Raw genomic sequence first — 24,765 nt, 5'->3', positions numbered from 1 at the left:
CCGGGCATGTGCAGGGCTGAACCACGCAGGTTGTAAATGTAAATGTAAATAGTAAATGTAAATAGGTTACATTATCTACTCTCAATGGTTCAGTCCCAGACAGAGCAATTTCAGTAGAATGACCACTCTTGAAACCAGACTGCACGGTCTAGCAGTGTGTTCTGATACAGGAAATTATAGACTTGCTTGAAGAACACTTCCTCCAAAGCCAACAAGAAAGGAAGAAGGGAGACAGGTCTGTAGTTCTTCATCAATTGTATGAAGTGTACTTTTTTTTAGGAAAGACATAACCCTTGAAGAGGAAGGAACTCTTCCAGAATTGAGTGTATACACATGCATGACTGCTGGCAGAACAGCAGGTGTGACAGACTGCAGAAGAATAGACAGGACAGCAGGGGCGCAGGAGGCACGGGGGACGTGGGGGATATGTCCCCCACAGTGCTGAAGAGACAGCCGTCATCCCCCTCACTTTTGATAAGGAAAAAACCCTTGTAGGTTTGCTAAATAAATAATAACATAGGATTTGCGCTAACTGTAAAACTCCCCATTAACAGCATCACATCACCACAGCCATCTACAGTACTGACTGCACAATCTCATATTCCCTGTTGGATATCTGAAGCCAGTTTGCCAATAATAAAATAATCCAGGCTACTTGCTTAGCATAAATCATTCATCATCATCTTTATTTGAGGCAGGCTGGTATTCGAGGCAGGCTTTTTTAAATATTTCTAACCTGCATTTAGACATGCGTTTCGTTTGGAGCGGCATACCCGTAGGCTATCAAAAGCATTTTCGGTTTGGTTTGGGATTTGATTTACTTTTGGACTGTTTGATTATATTGCTAAATGTTGGGACTGATGGGCACTGAAATCTGGGAGATATTTGATGGTTCACTGTTAAGTTTCATGCAGTTGAAAAAGTGTCGGGATTTCCACTGCTGTTTATTGCGAGACAAGGTAGCCCCTTATTGAATAGGGGTTGTGCTGTAATGGAAACCTTTTTGCGTAGCCAAGTAGCCTAAATTGAGTTATTGTTTAATTATGCATGATTTAGCACTTTTTAAAAAAAATGTAGTAGGCTTCAGCCTCTGGCAATTAGCTTGAAAGGGGCGGCAAGAGAATGAGCTTGAGAACGTGTGTTGGAGACCCATGGTAGGAAAACAACTTTTCTTTGCCAACCGTAGGCTATTAATCCAACCAACATAATACAATACAATACAACACAATAAAATATTAAGAAGAGGTGTTATTTCATTGACTTAAATCGAAACAATGTCTTCTAGTGGACTGATGCCAATTGTTGGTATTGTTACCCAGTCTTGTAGCCTATATGGGAACCTGCCTTTATATGTCCTGCTATAAATAGAATCAATCCCTGGGCATAATTTGAGGATTTATGGTAGCCTAGTGCTCAACTCCTACTGCTCAACATGACGTTAGCTGTTATGTTTATGATAACAAACTCAACTAGCCTACTTATCAACTCGTTTTCACTAGCCTACCTATAAAATACAAGTCTATCAACGTTTTTGTTCTAAGACATTTATTTCAAACATAATTTCAAGACACAAATTGGATACTTCAGTTACCTTGGTGCATAAATCCCAGAGAGTAGGCTACCACACCCCAGAGTGGGCCTAGCTATGCGTTCAGTGTGGGGTATAAACAAGCTGAGAATTTAGCGGTGTCACGTCTGCCTGTCACAGACGTGGGGAGCTCTTTGAAGCTTGGGATAATGTGATACAGTTACTACAGTAACAGTATTTTATTTTACTTCTTATGTATTTTTTTTTCTTTGTTTAAATGCTGTTGGAACAAATAGTTGATTATAAAGGCAACTTTCTGTTGCAATTTTCTGTGTGTTCTGGACTGGTAACTTGTTAAGCCAACACTTGTTAAGTAGGCCTAACTAGGCTATTTGATCATGTACACTATGTTTGGATCATAGGCATGATGATTCATTCATGGCTTCATAAAATATCAACATCCCATGTTGCTTTTTTCTACCATTGGCCCAAGTAGTGACCAGTATTCTACCATTGGCCCAAGTATGTGAAATAAATCTAAAAAAAATAAATAAAAGTAGAATTGCACATAGCAAGAAGAAGCTGGTCTGAGGGCAGATCTGGCGTTGTGCTCATCTCACAGTTTTCACCATTTTTATCAAACATAATTTTTTCATAATTTCATCATTTTTTGAAAACAATCAATGGTATTATCTTAATATTCTGGAAAGTTTAAAATATGATGGTCGAAAGTGGGCCAGAGGTGGCGATCCGATATCTGGAAATCTGATCTCACTATGGGTTTGTGTTCACAATTTGGTCCCCCTCACAGGGGTGGAGCCAGACATTTGAAACAGGAAGACTAGGGGGGTCCGGAGGCATAAGAGTAATTATTAATTTGAAGAATAAAGTAGGCTATTGCTTTCTTGAAGTTGCATTTATTCCACATAAATCGCCATGGGGTTTTCCTATCTGTCACTATGATAAAATTACAAATTCAATGCACATATTATGTAGGCCTACACAACTCAACGAAATAAACACATTTTGGCGGATTTAAAGCTAGCGATGTGTCATTTGAATTTAAATCATTAGATAAAAATCATTACATGTTTTTGTGGACATTATTGTTCTATTTGAAGATATTTAAAAATATATATTGTTGGATATAATTTGGCTATATATAGTAAACGTGCATTTAGTAGATATGCTATGTCTTTGGATCATTTCCAATTCATCTGAAAACCTTTACGAGAAGCATCCAATCAAACGCAAGCGACGCACGGGGCGGGGTACAATGCCAAATAAAAGCTGGGACCATATTGGCCTTTCAAACAGGAGACGAAATATTTTTTGCTTAACCTCGGAAAAGTTAAAATAATATATTATGGCAGAGTTTACAGCTAATGAGAAGAGCACCGTTGCTGGTGTCTGGGCCAAAATCAATGTCAACGAAATAGGACCGCAGGCCCTTGCCAGGTATGGTATTGCAAGTTACCACAATTTTCACATATTTGTTAAGGTTTTGTCTATCTAATGAGCTGACACACAACTGTGCTTGTGTTGTGCATTGGCAGGGTGCTGGTTGTGTATCCCTGGACTCAGAGGTACTTTGGGTCTTTTGGAGACTTATCCAACGCCGCAGCAATCCTGGGCAACAGCAAGGTGGCCAATCATGGTAAGGTTGTGCTGAATGCACTGGACAAAGGCGTGAAGAACATGGATAATGTGAAAGGCACCTACGCCGCACTCAGCAAGCTGCACTGCGTGCAGCTGAATGTCGACCCTGATAACTTTAGGGTAAATACGACGATTATTCTTATTTTTGTATTTCCTCCCATTCCTTCTTCTTTTAGGCCTACTACAACACTTCATCTCACCTGTACAATAGTCTAAACTTCATCACCATGCATATAATATGTTATGTTTTACTTTTAAGGTCACTATGTGTAATCTCTCATTTTCTAATTTTAGCTGTTGGCGGACTGTCTCACCATCGTCGTTGCCACAAAGTTCGGCGCTGCCTTCACGCCTGAGATTCAAGCCACCTGGCAGAAATTTTTGTCAGTTGTCGTCATTGCCCTTGGAAGTCAGTACTTCTAAATGAAGCAGAGGAGTGTGTGCATCTCTCTGACAAAACCAAAGAGAATCCAGCATTGAATAAAAATAAAATTAAATGAATTGATAAAAAGTTATTTTGCTTGATTTGTATCTATCTTGTTTGAATTAAGAAAAAGTAAAGTTATAAGGGATAATAATAATAATAATACATTTTATTATGACACCCAAGGTCACTTCAAACACAACACACAAACAAAAAGGTTGTGATTATAGTCATCCCATAAAATGAAAAATAAAAGTAAAAGTCAGTTTATGCATGCTTCTGATATACCACCAGTTTAGTGGCTATATAGGTATTTAACATTGATTAATTAGGTCTACATTTTAAAACGAAATAGGTTGCCAGTATTCATGGCCCTTGTTTGTGTTGCAGATAAAAGCAGAACGACACATTATTTAGAATTATATTCAGTCAACCATAACCGATCATAATTAGTTAGCCTACTTAGATACTTCTTCTCATTAAAACGCCTTGTGATAGGGTCATCAGTCAGGGTGTAAAATTATAGACGAAATTAATCAAGACGAGGCGATTCCAGTTCTTTCACGAAAGGGGCTTAAAGAAAATATCCAAGTTAGATGCACGATTGAGCACCATTGAATCTATACAAAGAAAGCGGAAGTTGCATCACAATAGACAGGTCATCTGCTGGAAAAATTAGGCCTATTTTTTGGTCAAAGTTTTCTCCATAGATTCCTGGTCAGAACCCCTATTGGAACAGATTAAAATCTGAGGCATGTTGAATTTTGTCCAAAAATCCAATATGGCCGCCATATTCCAAAATGGCATGTTTTTACACACTTTTTGCTATACTATGGGGACATTTCCGGTAAAAACAGTGTCATTTTAGCAAAAAACTGTCCTTTTCTATCAAATACATATTTACAGAGGTTAACTGATGATTTTAAAACCCTAAGTATACCCTAACAATTTTAAATCATTAAAAAATTATAATTTTGTCAGATATTAGTCAAATATCAGAAATCGTCAAATTTCCTTCTAACATAAACCTCTTACAGGTTAAATACAGTTCAAATAAATTGGGTACCTTAACTTAAACAGATTAAAACATGGCATTTAGACATTTTCCCAAAAATTCAATAATATCGCCAAAATGGGGGATTTTGGGCCTAAACTATCACAGGAAGGAGAGTACTGGGCTACTCATTCCACCAACGAGGAAGCACTGAGGAAAAGAGTCTTGAATTTGATCTAGCATTTATGGCTGGTCGACACAACAGATGCTCATCAGATGACCGCAGTGAGTGGTTGGGGATGTACAGCTGGATCATAGAATTGAGACAGGCGTAAGCAGATCCAGTAAGTGTCCAAAGGCCAAGGTCTATTATAGGGAGTCAATGTAGAGTAGGAGAAGAGTTAGTACAATAGTCCAGTTTGGATATAACCATGGCCTGCTCAAGAAGTTGTGTGGAATATTGTATCAGATAAGGTCTGATCTTCCTAATGTTGTAAAGGACAAACCCAACATGATTTTGCAATTCAGGCTACATGCTCAAAGAAACGCATGTTAATCTGTTGGGGAATAGCTGTTTTAGCTGGAAACACCAAAAGCTCAGTTTTTGAGAGATTAAATTGAAGGTGTCGGTCTGTCATCCAGATTGAAATGTCAGGCATGCAGAAATCTGATGGGAAACAGTCCTCAGGTGGAAAAGACAGGTAAAGTCATCCGCATATCAGTGATGGTCAAATCCATGGGAACGAATGGTCTCACCCAAGGAAGTGGTGTAAATAGTGCCCTAATACTGATCCTTATGGCACACCTGTGGTGAGGTCATGGTACTTTGATACAAGCCACACTGAAAAAACGCCCTTTAAGGTAGGATTCAAACCAGTCAAAATCTTTCCCAGAATTTCCCTGTTCAGACAGTGTAGAAAGGAGAATGCCATGGTTTATAGTATCAAAGGCTGCAGGTAAGTCTAGTAGAATTAATACTGATGACTGAGCAGACTCCTGATTTGAGGTGTTGCTGTTTACGGGTTTGAGTCCGGGCATGTGCAGGGCTGAACCACGCAGGTTGTAAATGTAAATGTAAATAGTAAATGTAAATAGGTTACATTATCTACTCTCAATGGTTCAGTCCCAGACAGAGCAATTTCAGTAGAATGACCACTCTTGAAACCAGACTGCACGGTCTAGCAGTGTGTTCTGATACAGGAAATTATAGACTTGCTTGAAGAACACTTCCTCCAAAGCCAACAAGAAAGGAAGAAGGGAGACAGGTCTGTAGTTCTTCATCAATTGTATGAAGTGTACTTTTTTTTAGGAAAGACATAACCCTTGAAGAGGAAGGAACTCTTCCAGAATTGAGTGTATACACATGCATGACTGCTGGCAGAACAGCAGGTGTGACAGACTGCAGAAGAATAGACAGGACAGCAGGGGCGCAGGAGGCACGGGGGACGTGGGGGATATGTCCCCCACAGTGCTGAAGAGACAGCCGTCATCCCCCTCACTTTTGATAAGGAAAAAACCCTTGTAGGTTTGCTAAATAAATAATAACATAGGATTTGCGCTAACTGTAAAACTCCCCATTAACAGCATCACATCACCACAGCCATCTACAGTACTGACTGCACAATCTCATATTCCCTGTTGGATATCTGAAGCCAGTTTGCCAATAATAAAATAATCCAGGCTACTTGCTTAGCATAAATCATTCATCATCATCTTTATTTGAGGCAGGCTGGTATTCGAGGCAGGCTTTTTTAAATATTTCTAACCTGCATTTAGACATGCGTTTCGTTTGGAGCGGCATACCCGTAGGCTATCAAAAGCATTTTCGGTTTGGTTTGGGATTTGATTTACTTTTGGACTGTTTGATTATATTGCTAAATGTTGGGACTGATGGGCACTGAAATCTGGGAGATATTTGATGGTTCACTGTTAAGTTTCATGCAGTTGAAAAAGTGTCGGGATTTCCACTGCTGTTTATTGCGAGACAAGGTAGCCCCTTATTGAATAGGGGTTGTGCTGTAATGGAAACCTTTTTGCGTAGCCAAGTAGCCTAAATTGAGTTATTGTTTAATTATGCATGATTTAGCACTTTTTAAAAAAAATGTAGTAGGCTTCAGCCTCTGGCAATTAGCTTGAAAGGGGCGGCAAGAGAATGAGCTTGAGAACGTGTGTTGGAGACCCATGGTAGGAAAACAACTTTTCTTTGCCAACCGTAGGCTATTAATCCAACCAACATAATACAATACAATACAACACAATAAAATATTAAGAAGAGGTGTTATTTCATTGACTTAAATCGAAACAATGTCTTCTAGTGGACTGATGCCAATTGTTGGTATTGTTACCCAGTCTTGTAGCCTATATGGGAACCTGCCTTTATATGTCCTGCTATAAATAGAATCAATCCCTGGGCATAATTTGAGGATTTATGGTAGCCTAGTGCTCAACTCCTACTGCTCAACATGACGTTAGCTGTTATGTTTATGATAACAAACTCAACTAGCCTACTTATCAACTCGTTTTCACTAGCCTACCTATAAAATACAAGTCTATCAACGTTTTTGTTCTAAGACATTTATTTCAAACATAATTTCAAGACACAAATTGGATACTTCAGTTACCTTGGTGCATAAATCCCAGAGAGTAGGCTACCACACCCCAGAGTGGGCCTAGCTATGCGTTCAGTGTGGGGTATAAACAAGCTGAGAATTTAGCGGTGTCACGTCTGCCTGTCACAGACGTGGGGAGCTCTTTGAAGCTTGGGATAATGTGATACAGTTACTACAGTAACAGTATTTTATTTTACTTCTTATGTATTTTTTTTTCTTTGTTTAAATGCTGTTGGAACAAATAGTTGATTATAAAGGCAACTTTCTGTTGCAATTTTCTGTGTGTTCTGGACTGGTAACTTGTTAAGCCAACACTTGTTAAGTAGGCCTAACTAGGCTATTTGATCATGTACACTATGTTTGGATCATAGGCATGATGATTCATTCATGGCTTCATAAAATATCAACATCCCATGTTGCTTTTTTCTACCATTGGCCCAAGTAGTGACCAGTATTCTACCATTGGCCCAAGTATGTGAAATAAATCTAAAAAAAATAAATAAAAGTAGAATTGCACATAGCAAGAAGAAGCTGGTCTGAGGGCAGATCTGGCGTTGTGCTCATCTCACAGTTTTCACCATTTTTATCAAACATAATTTTTTCATAATTTCATCATTTTTTGAAAACAATCAATGGTATTATCTTAATATTCTGGAAAGTTTAAAATATGATGGTCGAAAGTGGGCCAGAGGTGGCGATCCGATATCTGGAAATCTGATCTCACTATGGGTTTGTGTTCACAATTTGGTCCCCCTCACAGGGGTGGAGCCAGACATTTGAAACAGGAAGACTAGGGGGGTCCGGAGGCATACCCCCCCCCCCCCCCCCCCCCCCCGATAGAAAAAATTGAAAAATACCCCTTAAATAATGACTTCTAGTGAATTCTATGTAAACTAATTACACATTGAGACTTTAAAAATGTGAGAGAAAGCGTTTTTTTTATTTTTTATGAGTTATGGTTTGTATATTATAGGCTAGTATACTATGTTAAGATAACCCTGATGGGATGCTACCTTGTCTCAATACATTTTTATTTTGAACTCTGGCCAAAGTAGCCTTATGGTCAGGTTTAGCACAGCCTCACACATTGTGAACCCACTTATTATAATGTTCAGTGGAACACATGAAGCTAATTTTAATCCAGGGCTTAAAATTCATTTTTCAAAATGTGGGGGGGGGGGGGGATCCCCCCCTTCAGTGCTTCACATTGGGGGACTAATTCAGTTGGGGGGGGGGGGGTACATTTTACAAACTGAAATTGCATTTTCCTTATAGGCCTACAGGCCTCAATGAGAGAGCACACTTACAGTACATGATGTTGGTTTCGATTTTCTAATTGGAGTAAGTCTTTGTGACAACACGTCATGATACATTTGATAATGTTTGATCGTTGTTTTGGTATGAAGCATCTTTTACGTAATGAATGCACACTCTAGAAAGTGAAAGTAGCCTAACCCAGGGGTTCCCAAACTTTTCCACGACAAGGCCCCCCAAATACCACTAGGTTCTGGCCAAGGACCCCCATCGACAATACTACGGCAAATGTAAAACTACATTAAGCTAATCTAATAATTATTTTAGCCACAACCCCATCGCGATGGAGCATACAGTGTGTAAAAAATTTATTTGGGGCTTTCTGCTATATGAAAGCCATCACTCTACTATTATTCCCAGTCATTATCATTGAAAATATGTTCAGATATGCGTCACATTATTATAATGGCATTGTATAACAACCCTCATAGTATATTTTAAATGTTTCAAATGTATTTATTTCTTGCTTTTATTTTTCCCTCCAACTTGCTGAGGCCCCCCTGGCACCCCCTCGCGGCCCCCACTTTGAAAACCACTGGCCTAACCTATAGGCCTATGCGCTCTGTGTCTGAGCTGTCTGTGCACGTCCGCAATTGATTACGTTCCTCAAATGGAGAACACATCAATCCCATGGTATTTTTTGCCCTAAAAAGTTCAAAATCCCGCCGGTAGCCACGTTACATCTCCGTTTCAGATTTGCCTAGCTACTAACCTACAATAAATGAATTGAACGAACTCAACTGACAACAGGTAAATCTACTGATTCGGTAGATTTACAGTACGAATACAGTACAACAAACTTTCTGTCTTTCTGAAGCTTACTTTTGTATTCCGGGGTACAAAAAGCCTAATTGCCTAATGTCTTGACAATAGTTTTTCTTACCGGCTTAAACTGACTGCGCCGCTCTGAACTTTCCTGCCAGGTTTATGACGTAAACCGCTACCGCTACATCTCGGCTCTGGCATTGCCTAAACTCATCGTGTGGGAAATCAGATTATCTGTCAATATTGGGCTTTGAAGGGATATTTGCTCCGTAATAGTAGCCTACATTTTGTAACATTTATAGAGAAACCGAGGGGAAGTTAAATTAGAAATTAGAATCGTTGGAAATTGAAAACACATACAAAAAAAGATTCAGGGCTTTTGAAAAAAGATTCGGGGCTTGAGCCCCCGAAGCCACCCCCTCGCTCCGCCAATGCCCCTTCACTTTCAAAATATCTCCTGCGCCCCTGCAGGACAGGATCCAAAGGGCATGTTGTTGGATGACTTTGCTGAAGCAGTAGAGACACCTCTTCTTCATCAATGTGCAGGACTGAGTGGCGGTCATATTTTCTACCACTTTGCAAAATCCTTCCAGACATATTTCAGATATTGTGCAAGCACATTTATAAGCCAAATAAGTTTTCTTTTGGATTTTGCTGAATTTTTAGACAAAGATAGCCTAAAGATTCTTTCCAGAGACCATCACACTTTGGTTATGGTTGTTTTGAAATCTTGTATAAAGCCTGGATAATAGCCTACATGAAATATTTCAACTTAAAATGTAGGCTAGGTCTACTGACCTGGGGCCGTATTCACAAAGCCTTTTATCTTACCACTAGGAGTACTCCTAAATCGCACTAAAAGATTTTAGCTAGGAGTTTTCTCTTAAAATGTATTCACAAAGCCTTTCAGACCTAGGCCTACTCTCAGTAAGGATAAATGACAACTCCTAAACTAAGAGTGAGTCTTCGTTGCTATGGATGACGTCATTACTCATGCACGAGCTTGACTGAAGTGACCACCTGATTGGCTGATTGAAGTTTGCCTACAAAAAAGCTGCCATGTTTGCGGATTCCAAACACCTCCCTTACGACGATGAGTGACAGGTGACAGGTCTGAGAATGCGTACGCTACACAAGTCACTGAACTGAATAAAGAGTAAGGCAAAACAAATAGCCTATAGCCTAACATACGGATTGATGCAGTATCTTTGCAACATTAAATTAACCTGTCACTATAGCCTATGCCTAGGTTTGCAAAGAGGAGCTACTTTTAGCCTTAAAATTCTTTGTGAATACGGCCCCTGAACACAATGGGAGGGTTAATAGAACTCTGAAGTTCGCCTACAAAAAAGCTACCATCTTTGCCCAAGTAAGGAGATCCGGTATCTTGAGATTTTTTTCTATTGGAAATTAACATGGGGATTTTGAATTATAGCACCTGTTACACTCTCACGGGGACGAAGAAATATGAAATTTGCTCTACACAGTTTTGTCCTCTGCCTTCTAGTGGATACTGTGATCTTCAGTATGTGAAGACGGCACACTTTGATCTTTGCTACCCCAGAGCTAACTTACAATGCAACTTGCCATAGGTAGTTAGCTTCAATTAACATCCGGATCTCCTTATATGGGCAAAGATGGCAGCTTTGGTTCCTTTTTGTAGGTGAACTTCAGAGGGTTACTGTAACTGAAAATTGAAAGAAAAAAAAAAAACGGGTATCATGGACTCTGGAAACATAGGACCCTGGGAACATAGCTCTCGTTTCATTCACAGGAACACAGTGCAATAGATCATGGGTTACTATGCTGCACACATAAAAGTTCCCCATGATCAAAGGTGCAGTCAGAGATTGTATGCAAGCACATAACATTTAGATTACATTCAGCAATCATCTGGGCTGTGCCTTGAGCCCACTGCTCTACACTCTACTGTGTATCCTCAGCTCCACTTTCATCGTTAAGTTTGCTGATGATGAGACTGCCTTCTTGGATGAGGTGGAGAAGCTGACTATGGTGTCAGGCAAACTGTCTTCAGCTGAATGTCAACAAAACCAAGGAGCTAATTGTGGACTTGGAATGAGGCAACAACAACAGACTTATGCCGCTTTCATGCTGCATATTCAGAAATGAAGACCTCCGATAGAGGAAAAATGACTTCGGAGACTCGTGCGGAACTCTTGTGCCCCGAGGTACCCGACTTGGCGTTACTATCATATTCTCCAACCATTGTGGCCTCCCTTACAACAACACAACAGGTGAATTTCACACTCATAACAAATAGGCAAGGTAACTAACACTATAGAAATACTCGCCCAAGACATGGATCTCAATTAGGGGTGAACGATTTTGGAAAAAAATCTAATTGCGATTTTTCTCACCAATATTGCGATTGCGATGCGATATGCGATTATTTTGAAGCTCTTTATCTTCTGTCTTATTCAACAAAGACAAGCAATATATTATTCTATAGTATGACCAACACAAAATTAGATAAGTTACACATAAACTGTTCTTTCCTGGAGCCCAGGCCTATGTTATGATGGCATTAGGTCATTGAACAAGATTGATGAATGAAATATTTTTTATTTAACTATTTTAATCACATTAGTAGAACTATATTTGTTGAACTTCCAGCCTTGTAAACATTTAATGATTCTGATTCGTTCTATTTTGTTTCTATTTCATGTAGATATGACCTTCTTTCGTTAGTTAACAAATAGGTCTACATGTAGTGGCACTGACACGGCTTCTCCTGTGCTCTCCACGCACGCACGCACGCACGCACACACACACACACAGACCCGCTCCTCTCCTCTGTAGGCTACTTGCGTGAATCGGAAAAAACTACTGTAGATTGTTGTAGCGCAAATAAATGCGGCCGAATGACCGTTCGGCTCGATGTTAACTAAAGCATCATAAACACCGCAGCGCAATACGCATGCATGCAAATTAATTAGTTTGTTCATGTCACAACAAAGCCAATCGCGGAGACAAAACTCTTTAAACAGGATAAAGTTAGCAGCATGTATGTAGCCTAGAGCCTTAGCTGGTAAGCTAATGTTAGAACAGCTGGGTTTTTGGTGGTTAGCTGTGTCAACTACTTGCGGATAACATTATGCATCAATTCATTACCTGTGAGATGAAATGTTTGTGCCGCCAACCCCCTTGGATATCGCAAATGCCCCCACTGTCACTGTACTCCAGTAAACAAAGTCCCCAGTGCACAGGTGAATGGCTGCTGTGCAGCCTAAACAGTCGTGGAGTTTTAATCGTCAGCTGGACAAGTGAACGAAGTTACCAGCCAGAGCAGCAGCACAGGGGAATTATGAACTAGAACCAGGGACATGGCAGGTTCGAGCAAAAGGTAATGAAGAGGTTTATTTTTAACCAAAGTAGCTCTACTGATCAGACCTTTCTTGACACTGTTAGCTGGTCCTCTTGTTTACGTTTTTTGCTTCTTCAGTGGTTGGTGAGAAGAGTCGGTGGCGCATCGGCAAGCGCAAGTATAAATGCGTTTTGGTGACGTCACATATTACAAATCGCAGCCTTTGCGGTTTGAAATCGTGTTTCATCATATCGCGATATTATCGCAAATGCAATAAATTTAACAAAACTGTTAAGTTAAACCTACATAATTGTTGGGTAGGCTATCTTATACAATCCAGGATTTATATTATTTTCACTGTCATCTCTGGGTTATGCTGACCTAATTTATGGGTTATTCTAAGTATCTTATTTTTCTCCTTAATCCAATCACTATTAATTGATAATAATTCAAATAAATGTTTGCAAATCATTAATGTTACAATATAATGTTTTAAAATCCATCCAATGGGCAACAATAGCCATGCAATGAAATAAAACAGTTCGACATTTATTTATTTGGCAGTTTATTTTTTGAACAGATAGCTAGAAAAAGCTTGTGATACTTCCATGAAGGCAGGCAGATTCCACCGTCCGTTTTGGGGATCACCCCTGTGAATCAAAGAAAAAAAAAAGAGTGCATTAATCACTGTTATTTACAGAACTTTATCTCAAGATTTTCATGAACCATTATCATTGAATGATGTTGACAAACATTAAAAATCCACCAGGAGACAAAATATTAGCGCAACACACTCGGAAACCATGACCACCTATGCAGTTATAATAACTTGTAGCTTCTAGTTCTAGATGCTAACGTTACCGGGTAACGTTATCTAAATGAATGTCTGATAGTGCTACTACAACCAGAGCCCGTCTTCTCTGCTACAAAAACACCCAGTAACGTTAAGTTACATGGCTATAATATGAAGCTACCCTGAATGAATTAATAAGATGTTGTTTGCCATTATTATTACCGTATGTGTGGCTTGTGAAGAGACTAACATTACTTCAACTGTGTTGGCTAATATTACCTGACAAACGTTAGCTGCAACCAGAGAATGTCTAATAAGGGCTGCAACCATAGTCTATGGCTCTGGTCTAGGCTACAACCACCACGAAGCATATTTAATTAGCATTGATGCTAGCTATATGGTCTGCAAATGTCAACCAGCTTGGTATGCTCATTTTAGTTCGTTGTAAAAGTTCGTTTTGTTTCTGTCAGCAGTTCATACCCAGTGAACAAATAACTATGTTTCTATGAGTCTTTCTTTGTGTATATTTAACATGAACAGTAATTGTAAGTTAATGTTAGCTAACGTTAGTTAGCATGAATGACACAATTGTTAACCTGTTTGAGGCTGAACGAAATTGGCAGGCAGAATATCCATTCATATCATGAAGGGTAGCTTCTACATCTCTGGGTGGACTTTTAACATCCGGTGCACTTTTAAAATCCGTCTGGATAAAACATTTTAAAAAAAGTTAAAGATACATACCTTACAAAATCGCCTGATTTCCATTGCATGCTGACAGCTGGTGGACTGGACGGTTGGAAGAATAACGATGTTTTTTCGAACTCTCAAATAACTATGCAGCTGTGTTAAAGTCACCCAGGTGCTGGGTAGTGTACTCCACGTCAGGTGGGAGAGAGGAGGGGCTCTGTCCTAAACTATCATCCCAACAAGCTGGGTTACAGAAAATAACCCAACATGAGTAAAAACAAGCCCACAAAATGCCCTGACAGCCTCAACCTCAACGTTTGGGTTGAGAAAATAACCCAGTCTCTATTTTTGCATTTACACTCTAAAAAATGTTGGGTTAAAAATAACCCAAATATAACCCAGCCGCTGGTTAACTATTGGACCAACACCACATTGAGTTATCCTAACCCAATGGTCTGGGTACATTATTAAACCCAGCAGATTGGGTATGATTCTAACCCAAAACGCTGGGTTATATCAACACAACGTTAGTTAAATTGGCACAATAGACTGGGTAAAGGTAACCAATGTGCTGGGTTATAACTATATAAATGTTGAGTAAAATTCACACAGTATATTGGGTATAGATTCAACCCAAACCACTGGGTTATATCAACAGAACTGCTAGTTAAAATAACCAGTTGTCGGGTTTTCTAAACACAGTATTTGGGTTGCATTGAGAGAAAATGGGCAACAAATAGCCATGCAATGAAATAAAACAGTTCGACATAATTATTTATTTGACAGTTTACTTTATTTTTGAATGGATAGCCTACTCTAGCAGCATCAGCATGTGATAAGTTACTTCCATGAAGACAGCTAGATTCCACGGTCCATTTGGGGGTCAGCCCTGTCAAGCAAAGAAAGAAAAAGAGTAAATTAATCACTGCTATTGACATAACTTTATATCGACTTTCACGAACCATGATCAGTGAATGATGTGCGCACAATTTGTTTGCTTGTTTTACTAGTGCGCTCGTTTTACTAAATTGTGGTCTCATTTTACTAGAGTTTGCACTCAATTTAGTAGGCTAAAACATGCTCACGTTTTACTAAATCGTGCGATCATTTTTCAAAAATTAAAAGGAGAGAACAATTTATTAAAATGAGCTCACTATTTGTTAGCCTATTTTTGAGAGTTTATCTACACTTCCCATACTGGAACCATAGTCCTTTTGGATATGCATCACCACGGGTTTATTTAATGAACGGACCGAGTTTTATATACATAACTTCAATGTTTTAATTAAACGAATGGTTCTATTTTATTTCTTTAGCTAATTTGAATAGCGGACCTCTGTGGCTTGTCTCAGTACGGGGTGGGTAAAGGTGTTTCGTCTCTGGGCATAATTTAAAGTTGTGCGGAACCAAACAAAGCATTCCATGTTTCCTGAAATATTCCGGTAGCCTCACAAAGTAGCACAAACTAGTGAGACAAGCAAGCTGAGACAACACTGTTGCTGTTTCGGTAGTAAGCAAAGTAATGTAAACGTAGGCTACTAATGATTTTATTTGCATACGAATTATGATTGTTCTTTGGCGCAAAGTATATTTTAACTATTGTAAGCAACTGTTACCTCACTGCATTTAATTTTATGCAATAGCCTGCCTGCCTACCGAGCTTTATGGGGTCCCGCTCCAGTAATGTCTGATGGCTAAATAGCTAAGTAACTGCTTTTAATAGTTGTTGACAGACATCAAGGCAACTATTACCCTGTTCAAGTCGTTTCTGGATCATATCAGTGATCCTATCGTATCAGACTTTCTGCGGAAAGCTTGCTGGCTATGCTAAAGGAACTTCAATCTCACAAGCCAATGTAAACAGAATCAGTTGTGTGGGGACAAGCATGTGACTTCATCCCAGGAGAGATCACCACAACATTTACCCAGTATTAATCCAGTTAGCCATGTACAAGCCAGCGTCTCCATCAATGGATTACACAGCAGATCACAAATCTGCCTTTAAACAGCCAGAACGCAACGCAATTATAAGTGGCGATAGGACAAGCCCCATAAGTGTCATTCTAGTCAGTTCTGGCAGCCGTGGAAACAAATTGCTGTTTCGGTACCCTTTCCAGAGAGTGTCCGAAAACACATCATCATCAGCGAGTAAGTATGTCTTAGGCATTAGTAAAACATAACTATCGTTATTATCAGGGGATACAGTTAATAGAGGTACCAGGGCATAGCATTGAAAGCCTATAGTTCATGTGTTGCTAAGTGGAATTTTGCCCATTGGCGATGTTGCTCACTCATCATGTTAAAGTTTGTGATTGAGCATTATTTATTGACTGATTATACTTTTTTATTGTCTTAAGATAAACAGCGAAGTCCCTATGCCCTAAACACAGCAGGCGATGCTGCAGATGATCAAGATGGTGATTCAAGGTATTATGACACTCAAACTATTTATGATGAATTAATGACTGATCATGTAAAAATGATGCATAGTTAATAGGCATATTATAATAGGCATATTCTTGTATTAGGTTGGTAAATGTAGTGTAGTGTTGATCTGTTATGAATTTCTGAATGACTAGACATCAATTTTCTTAAAGTAATGCCATAGTTCATAGTAAATTATTATTGAGACCTTTTTGAATTGTGGACACATTTACCCCACGCCATTTCAGGGGGAGGATGGCCTAATGTTTTCAACTGTTAAAACAGTGTGACTGAATTTGGTTCTACATTATCTGGGGTGGTGAATTTGAGGGTGATCATATCGATACTGAGGATACCCTACCACCCCTTGCTGTTTTAGTGTTAAAAGGTTGAGTATCGTCATGGCTGTGTGTACCCTGGAGCTGGAACCTGTGTGTGTGTGTGTGTGTGGGGGGGGGGGGGGGGGTAGCCAAGTCTGTTGCTTCTCTTTTGTTTATTTGTGAATGTGTTTTTCATTCATATGGCGTGCATTTACCATTCTTTATGTTATTTTCAAACACTAGGCTATGTTTTAACAATGAATATTTGAAAGGATTCATACTGGTCCACCCAGTGTCACTACGGAAAGCTAAAATTTATATTTTTTGAAGTCAAAACTGGGTTTTTTTTTATATTCCATATCTCTGACCTTACATTTTATTAGTAGAAGCACATGTGTTATAGTGTAGTGTGTGTGCTATAGTGTAGTTTGGCTTAATTCAGGATGTAGAGAGATATGTAAGTAACATCATCATCATTAGATGTGTCACATGCATAGCTTTTCTATTTAAACTTTGTAAAATTGAGCATGGTTGGTTTACATTGAGAAATGCTTTACATAGGGGTGTGTAATGACTTAAGTCATTATTTTGGCATCCCTTAAGTCAGTAAGTGAAGTTTTAGTGTTTAGTTTCTGTTCCCTTAAGATAACTAGTCTACTATATTTACAGTCTGTTGAAACCTCCAGACACTCCAATGCCCTCAGGTTTTCACAGCTGGTGATGACATGCAAGCTCACATTTGCAGAAACATACTGTAAACAGGCTTGTGCACAATTCAGAATTGAATTGAGAATGACTCCTAAATTCCAATTCAATTCTTGAATTTGAATTGAATTTGAATTAAGGTCAAAAACAGGATGTAGAATTACAATTCGAATTTGAATTAAAGGAAGTAGAATTGATATTCAACGAAATTCGAAGAAATTCATATACATAATGTAAGGGTAGTGTTTAATCAATGAAGCTTCACAGTATATGTCTGATATGATTGCATTAAACACACAATTTGTAACTTAAGTAGAATTCAGGTTTTGTCTTTTGTTGAGATTACTTATTAAAGTAAAGTAAAATTAACGTAAAATTTGTGTTTTTTGAGGTAGAAAAAGTAAACAATCAAGTAAACTATACTTCAATTTTGAGGTTGAAAAGTAAACAATCAAGTAAACTATACTTGAATTGCTGAAGTTTGTGCTACACTGTAAAATTAGTTTATAACCTTACTTAACCTGTTAGTTTTGTAATGTCAAGTTGTGCAAACAAACGCTCACTTAGTGTAGTACACATAATTGCTATTTCAACTAACTTGGTCATTACAATTACAAGTAAAGTATACTGTATGTTTATTAAACACAACAGGTGTATTGAGGTTGTGCTAACTGATATGACAAAAATGCATTTCCAGAATGCCACAGGCCCGGCCTACATATTGTTAAAGGGATCATATATCAATCTTTACTGAAATTCAATCTTAAGTTACAACTAGATGTACCATAGTGGTACAAAATATGACCGCCGCTCAGTCCTGTACATCCGTTCCGCGAAAATAAATCACACTTCAATTTGTCTCCATATTTTACTCCATCCCCCACTCTTGAAACTTGTGTGTATGCTTGTTTGGCATGCCTGAGTGTGTGTGTGCGGCTGCACAGAAAGTAGCCTACTGGTGCTGAAAAGGTGAATAGATTGTAGAATAGCCAAAGAAGATGTAGCATTGTTATAAAACCTTTAAAATCTCTAAACAATCACAAGTAGAGCAGTTCATCACAGTTCATCCATTGCAACTGGATTGATGAAAGGTCACTTACACCTGTAGGCTACATTGTATTTGGGAAAAGCAAAAGGTATCAGCATAATTTTATTTATTTATTTATAATATATTTTATTTATAAATAAACAAAAACATCTCTGTCAGTTCCATGCCGTTTTCAACAGCTATCAAAAACAAAAGTCATTTTTGGATGGATGGATTTTTTGTGAATGTTTCTTCTTCTAGGCTACATAAGATTTTAGTCATCCTTAGTTCATGTAATACTTTATTGTCAATGCACAAATTAAGTAACAGTAGTCTGAAACGTTATTGTTAATGCACAAATTAAGTAACAGTAGTCTGAAACGAAATGCTGTTTTACATCTAACCAGTGGTGCAAATAACTGACATGTCCAAATGGGCCTTGATGAAATGCGTCGCTAGACTGTTCATACACATTTTAACGGGCCAAAGTTGAAGAGCTGTTGTCCGTTATTGTTCGTGCAAATATAGGCTGATTCATGTTCCCTTGCATTGTGTAACTGAGCTCCATGGCTAGTCTGGCTTTCACCAGACCAAGCTTAATCTTTTAAGAAATCAAAAAATAAATAGCGGACAGATCAGGCTGGGTTCACCCAGCCTAGTCCATAGGCACCCGATATTGTTTAATTCTCCGATTGAGATATCCACGCTCTGGCTATTCTAAATGCAAAAATGCATCAGGGAGTTATGACAAAACTGTAACTAACAAACTAGATCCTAATAGAAAGCTGTTAGCTTCCCTAAGCTACAGGTAGGCTTATAAGGTAGGCCTATTTACAACATAAATTGTCAATAGGCTAGGCTATGCTGGCGACACAAATAAAATCTTCTTTGGAAACCAATGGCTTACGCCTTACAGTATCAAGCGGACTTAAACTGCCATATGGCGAAAAGTTGTAATAAAATTCACGCAGCTCCATGAGTCAAGGAAAGCGCGAATGAAGTAGCCACTTCTAAATGGGACCCACTACACAGTAGCTTAAGGTGTGATGCTAAAGCAGCCATAATGAAATGAAGGTGTTTGGATACTTCACACACACATGCTTTTTAATTTCACAGACTACAACTACCAAGCTGGAATCAAAGCACATCGATTCCCCTCTCACACCCTGCACACACTTAAAACAAAATAAACAGGCGTCTCAGTCTCACGCATGTAGGCAAAACTGTATCAGACCGGTGTAACGTTGGTAAATCTTCCATTGCACAGAATGATTTTTGTAGCACGTGCAACAAATGACAGTCGAAAGATACAATTACAGTGCTGCTATCAATTTGCTTGGTAAAACCGCATTTATAGTTTTCTACAAATGCAATCAATCAAATTGGCCGGTAACATTACCTAGGTCCTTATTGATATTATAAGATTAACGTACCTGCAGTAAAAACCAAGCATGTCCGATAAACATCCTCAGATTTATTTCGGCTTCAAGAAGAAATGGGAATTACATTTCATGTGAACATTGTCCTATCCTTATTAGACGTTCTCTGCGGTAAACAGTCCTTGTAGGAAGGTCCATTGTTTTTCCAACCCACTTTTAACTTCCAACAAAATTACGTCTCACTGCAACGATGCGCCATCTAGTGGACAAACGACTACTTATCGCCAATACTGGAAATGCAGCCATGATGATGATGATGAATATTTATTTATTTATTTTGGCTTTCTTTTAATCCTACTGAATTTGTAATTATGTATTGGCCGTTCTAATACCGATAGTATGTGGGTGCCTGTGTGTGTGTGCATGTGTATATGTGTGCACCGCCATCTACAGGCCAATGAGTGTACAGTCACTAAATGTACACATAACCTAATTTTTCAGGTCCAGGTCAATCATACACATAACATTTGGTGCAGTTCTGAACATCTTAACTGAAGATAGGGGCAATTAAAGCAGAATAATATTGCATTTTCATTTTTTACCGGGGGGGGTGCAAATCACAAATGAGTGATTATGGGCCAGGTTGATGTGGGCCCTTGAGACCAACATACCATAAAAGATTCTTCATCCTCAGTGCCACGGTTCAGGTAGTTTTTTTTGTTTTTTTTGCGGTTCGGGGGGCCCAGCACGGGGAGGGAGTGGCCCCCGGGGACGAAACAAAATTTTTCCGTAAAAGTCTAGTGGGGCTACATACCCACCAAATTTCATGTGCCCCGGTGGTTCGGTGTCCCGGGTATCGTTGACCAAAAATTCAGGAAGTAGATGACGGGGGAAAAAAAAAAAAAAAAAAAAAAACTTTGACAATCCCTATATGACCGCTTCGCTAGCGGCGGTCATAATAATAAAGTGACAGTGACACTAAAGGCTATATATACTATTTATATTAATACATCACCCCATCAATGACTATCCAAAACAGACTGATCTCCTTGCAAACTTATGTTGCTTCTAGAAATGGTGGTGTTAGTGGCTGTCCATTAAATGGCACTCTCCTCTCTGGTCAGGATATTAATATCAACCCCAATGCCTTCACAACATCATGGATACACTGAACTGCAGAAATCAGGCCTTTGAATGCAGTGGTAAAACAGTCCTGACTCACTGTGGACATCAAAGATTAGGGGGTTCCCTGAACCGCTGGACAAACCCAGGTGTGTGCCACATATTGGTGGTACATAGTAAGGTTTCCCCCTCTCTGTGCAGTTCTTTCAGAGTGTAAAACAATATATAAATAAACGTAACATGTTGCTGATGTTCTACCCACAGCATTAGAGTGTTTTGGATAGTCATCTACTTGTGCGATGCATCCACATAAATTACACACCAACAGTATACAACTGTTAGTGTCACTGTCACTTTATTGTAATTTAAGATTAATTTCAGTGAGGATTAATATGTGATATTTGACAGGGCAGTGGCATTCTGGAAATGCACTGTAGGAAATGTAACATCAGTTAGCACACCTTGTGTTTAATAAACACACAATATACTTTACTTGTAATGACCAAGTTAGTTTAAATATGAATTCTCATTAGTGTAAGTGTACTACACAAAGTAAGCATTTGTTTGCACAACTTGGAATACCTATTCCAGATTAGTCTGTAATTTCAAGACAATCGGTTTGCAGGTTTTTTTAAACTAAGGTTAACTAACAGGTAAGGTTAACTGACTAACTAACTTAACAGTTTAGCAAAACTTAAAGGGACACCAGGCAACGTTTTCGTGTTAATTACTCATCTTCGTAAGTCGGTATATGGTCAAATGACTCGTTACAGGGCGAATGAAGACTCTCTCGCCCGCCCCTACTGCCTCTAGGAAGAATATCCCGCTTGCAAGTTCAGTGTATCCTACCCGCCGACCGAAGCAGGCAGGCTAACGAAACGCTAGAGATTGTTGCAAACGTGTGTATAATGGCAGAGCCGGCGAAGAAGCAGCGAAAACCCTTGACAGAAGACGCAAAGAAAAGGAAAAGAGCTTCAGACCGAGCGAGGGGGAGTTTCGTAGAGAAAAAGCATCAGGCTTGCCTGGTCTCCCTTTAAGCAATTCAAGTATAGTTTACTTGATTTAAATGATCATGTTCACTTGTCCACCTCAACATTAAATTAATTATTATTTAGCCAAGTAATCTCAAAAAGCAAAATCAACATAATCAACAAAAGGCAAAAAATGAGTTATACTAACTAAACCTTTTAAGTAAGAATAGCTATTCGATTTTACAGTGCAAATGCATGTGAGATTCAGCACATTCTTCCTGCTGTGTGACTCTGGAATTGCTTTGAATTGACATGAATTTAATTCCACTTCCTGTCATTCCAATTCAAATTCAACTTCCTGTGGGGCGGAGCCAATTCAATTCAAATTCCAATTCGTGAATTGAATGGAGATCCATTCTAAAATTCGGAATTTTGCACAAGCCTCACTGTAAAGAACACTAATATACATATATACGTATGTACTTGTGGACATTAACCATAAATACTAACAGAAATAACCCTAGGATGTTGGTTTCGTGTAGCTCCCCCATTCATTCAAGTCTTGAGTGGACTGCTAATTTACATTTGTCTTGTTTTGTGTTTTGCCATGCACTCTTGTCAAAAATGTCTGCATATTTTCTTTTTGTTTGCTTTTGTTTCTTTTGTATGGCCCAACCCCCATTTCAGAGAACAAACTCCTCTAACTGATGAACAGTTGGTAGCAGGGTAAGACCAAAACTCATTCTAAACCACTTCTCCTTTTTTTCTAGAACACCCTACCTTCATATTTCTCTCTTCCCTATCACTCTTGCATATATATCTCGGTTGTATATATATATGCGCACGCCAGCCTCAACCCTAAGGTCTCCATGGTGAATCACATTTTTTTTTTTTGGTATGAATCACACTTTTTGGGTAAATGTTGCATCAAATGGTGTTTTAATGCTCGCAGACTAATTATTAGCAAGTGTCTGTTAATTGTGCCCTGATATCCACAACCTGTGATGATCTATATTGATGTCCAATCAAGAGTGATTTTTTAAAAATTGTATTCTGATGAGGACTGCCATATCACTGTTCAGTTCTCTAAAGAATGGCCTGACTGAGTCTGTAAAGAACATGTCTGGAACTGTTCATAAATGTCCCTTTCACCAAACACATTTCTTGGCTTTTCTTTTTCTCCCTGTTAATTTCTCATGGGTAAATTCCCTCAGACTCATCACTGATTGAGGTTAATACTGTTTAATTCGGACTGCGAGTCTTGCCATTTGTGGGCCTCTTTCGGCGGATGGCACATGCTAATTTGGCTACTGGCTTGCCATTGGATGGTAGACGTGGTGTTTTTCAGCATGAGTTTCAGCATGAGTCTGTTCCCTCCCTTCAAACCAAAGGCCTCTGCTCTTCCTGCCAAACAGTGGCGGCGGTCTGCCTCGGCCTCTCTCCTCTTGAAAATCCAAACTCCTCCTGACTCCGCCCCAAGCACAGACCACTCACAGTGGACAGACATGGCCCAAATCATTTACCCTTCCTGACAACCCAACTCCTCCAATACCCTTTGACCTCTAGATCATGTGACTGAGTAGCGTAGATATCTGTAAACCAATCCGAGATTCCTCAAGAAATGATCACCAACCAAAACCCAGTAACCCCCCTCCCCCCCATACCATCCCTTCCTCCCTGTGTTGGATACTTTTTGTGTATTCGTTATTGTTGTCATTTATCCCCCGGGTAGGTTCTCCGATATTATTCTCGCCACTATCTTGGCTACCAAGTCTGATATGTGTGGGAAGAAGTTCGAGCTGAAGATCGACAACGTGCGCTTTGTGGGTCACCCGACCCTGCTGCAATCTCCACACACCATTCAGGTAAGAACATCACACCTCTCCATTTTTATTGTCTCTGCTTTGGTGCTAAGCAAAAATGTCACATTTCCTGCTACTATGCTAATACCTTTGGTACCCATGGTATGATAATATGTAGCTGTCTTACTCTAATTATTTTAAGGGACACAGTTCATGTTTGGGTTTTGCAAAAGGTTGTGTCACTGGTTAGCACCGTGTTGTTTGGCTTATTATGGGATTGTTAATGGATAGGTCATACACTCATAGTTTTTTTTTGCTGAATTTCCCCAAATAATGTATAGTATGGGATTAGAATCACAGGTCGCACTTTAAACTAAAATAAAGCCTATTTGTGAATACCTACAAAATGCAAATTCCAACTACTTCCCAGTGCATGTCATTAAGATTTTTGCTTGATTCTCAATTTTTATTGCTTGATTGTCCATTCCAGTTTTAAAATTGAATGGAACCGTTGGACTATCATGTACTGCTGTGTCAGCTTAGTAAGTGTGGTGTACATTTTGTGGCACCGGCCTGTCTTTGCTTCAGAATTAGGGCATGTACAATATTGTCCCGGTTTTCTTGTAAGTTATCCTGCCATAGTGTCCTAAGCTCATAGAAATCATAGGCTGTTGTGTGTTACATTTGATGCACGGAACTTGTGCACTCAGCACATTTTAATGCAGGCAAAATGTATTGGAGATTGATTGGTAGGCTAGTAATGAAGGTAAATGGCATTACAGTAATTTCCTGTGTATTAAGCCGCATTGTGTATAAGCCGCAGGACAGTGTTTTATACAAGTTAAAAGAAACAAAAATCATATTAATACCATATTAACTGCCCTGTGTATTAACCTCATAGCTGAAGAAATTTT

At 39.0% G+C, this 24,765-nt stretch overlaps 2 protein-coding genes across 3 annotated transcripts in view; both read left to right on the top strand.

Moving 5' to 3' along the window:
- Positions 1–2,828: 2,828 nt before the first annotated feature.
- Positions 2,829–3,702, top strand: LOC143102613 (hemoglobin cathodic subunit beta-like). The gene is made up of 3 exons (XM_076266337.1): positions 2,829–2,986; positions 3,085–3,307; positions 3,482–3,702. Exons 1-3 carry the CDS (start codon positions 2,895–2,897, stop codon positions 3,608–3,610), a joined length of 444 nt encoding a protein of 147 aa, XP_076122452.1. The 5' UTR covers positions 2,829–2,894; the 3' UTR covers positions 3,611–3,702.
- An 11,867-nt stretch (positions 3,703–15,569) lies between these two features.
- The window catches only part of nprl3 (NPR3-like, GATOR1 complex subunit), a 31,266-nt gene continuing 22,070 nt past the window's right edge, over positions 15,570–24,765 (top strand). Inside the window, exons 1-4 of one of the 2 annotated variants that reach the window (XM_076266335.1) lie at positions 15,570–16,249; positions 16,459–16,528; positions 22,737–22,775; positions 23,782–23,914. In XM_076266335.1, the coding sequence (XP_076122450.1) occupies positions 16,048–16,249; positions 16,459–16,528; positions 22,737–22,775; positions 23,782–23,914 (444 nt within the window). In that variant the 5' untranslated portion in view covers positions 15,570–16,047. The remainder of the gene's footprint in view (positions 16,250–16,458; positions 16,529–22,736; positions 22,776–23,781; positions 23,915–24,765) is intronic. The other variant, XM_076266336.1, reaches the window with a different exon arrangement.

Source organism: Alosa pseudoharengus, unplaced genomic scaffold (assembly GCF_046254945.1).
Source record: "Alosa pseudoharengus isolate Yale_2024_CS ecotype anadromous, Long Island Sound unplaced genomic scaffold, YU_APseudo_1.1 YU_APseudo_1.1_scf_4, whole genome shotgun sequence".
NCBI lineage: Eukaryota > Metazoa > Chordata > Actinopteri > Clupeiformes > Clupeidae > Alosa > Alosa pseudoharengus.
This window is presented reverse-complemented; position numbering and strand designations above follow the sequence as displayed.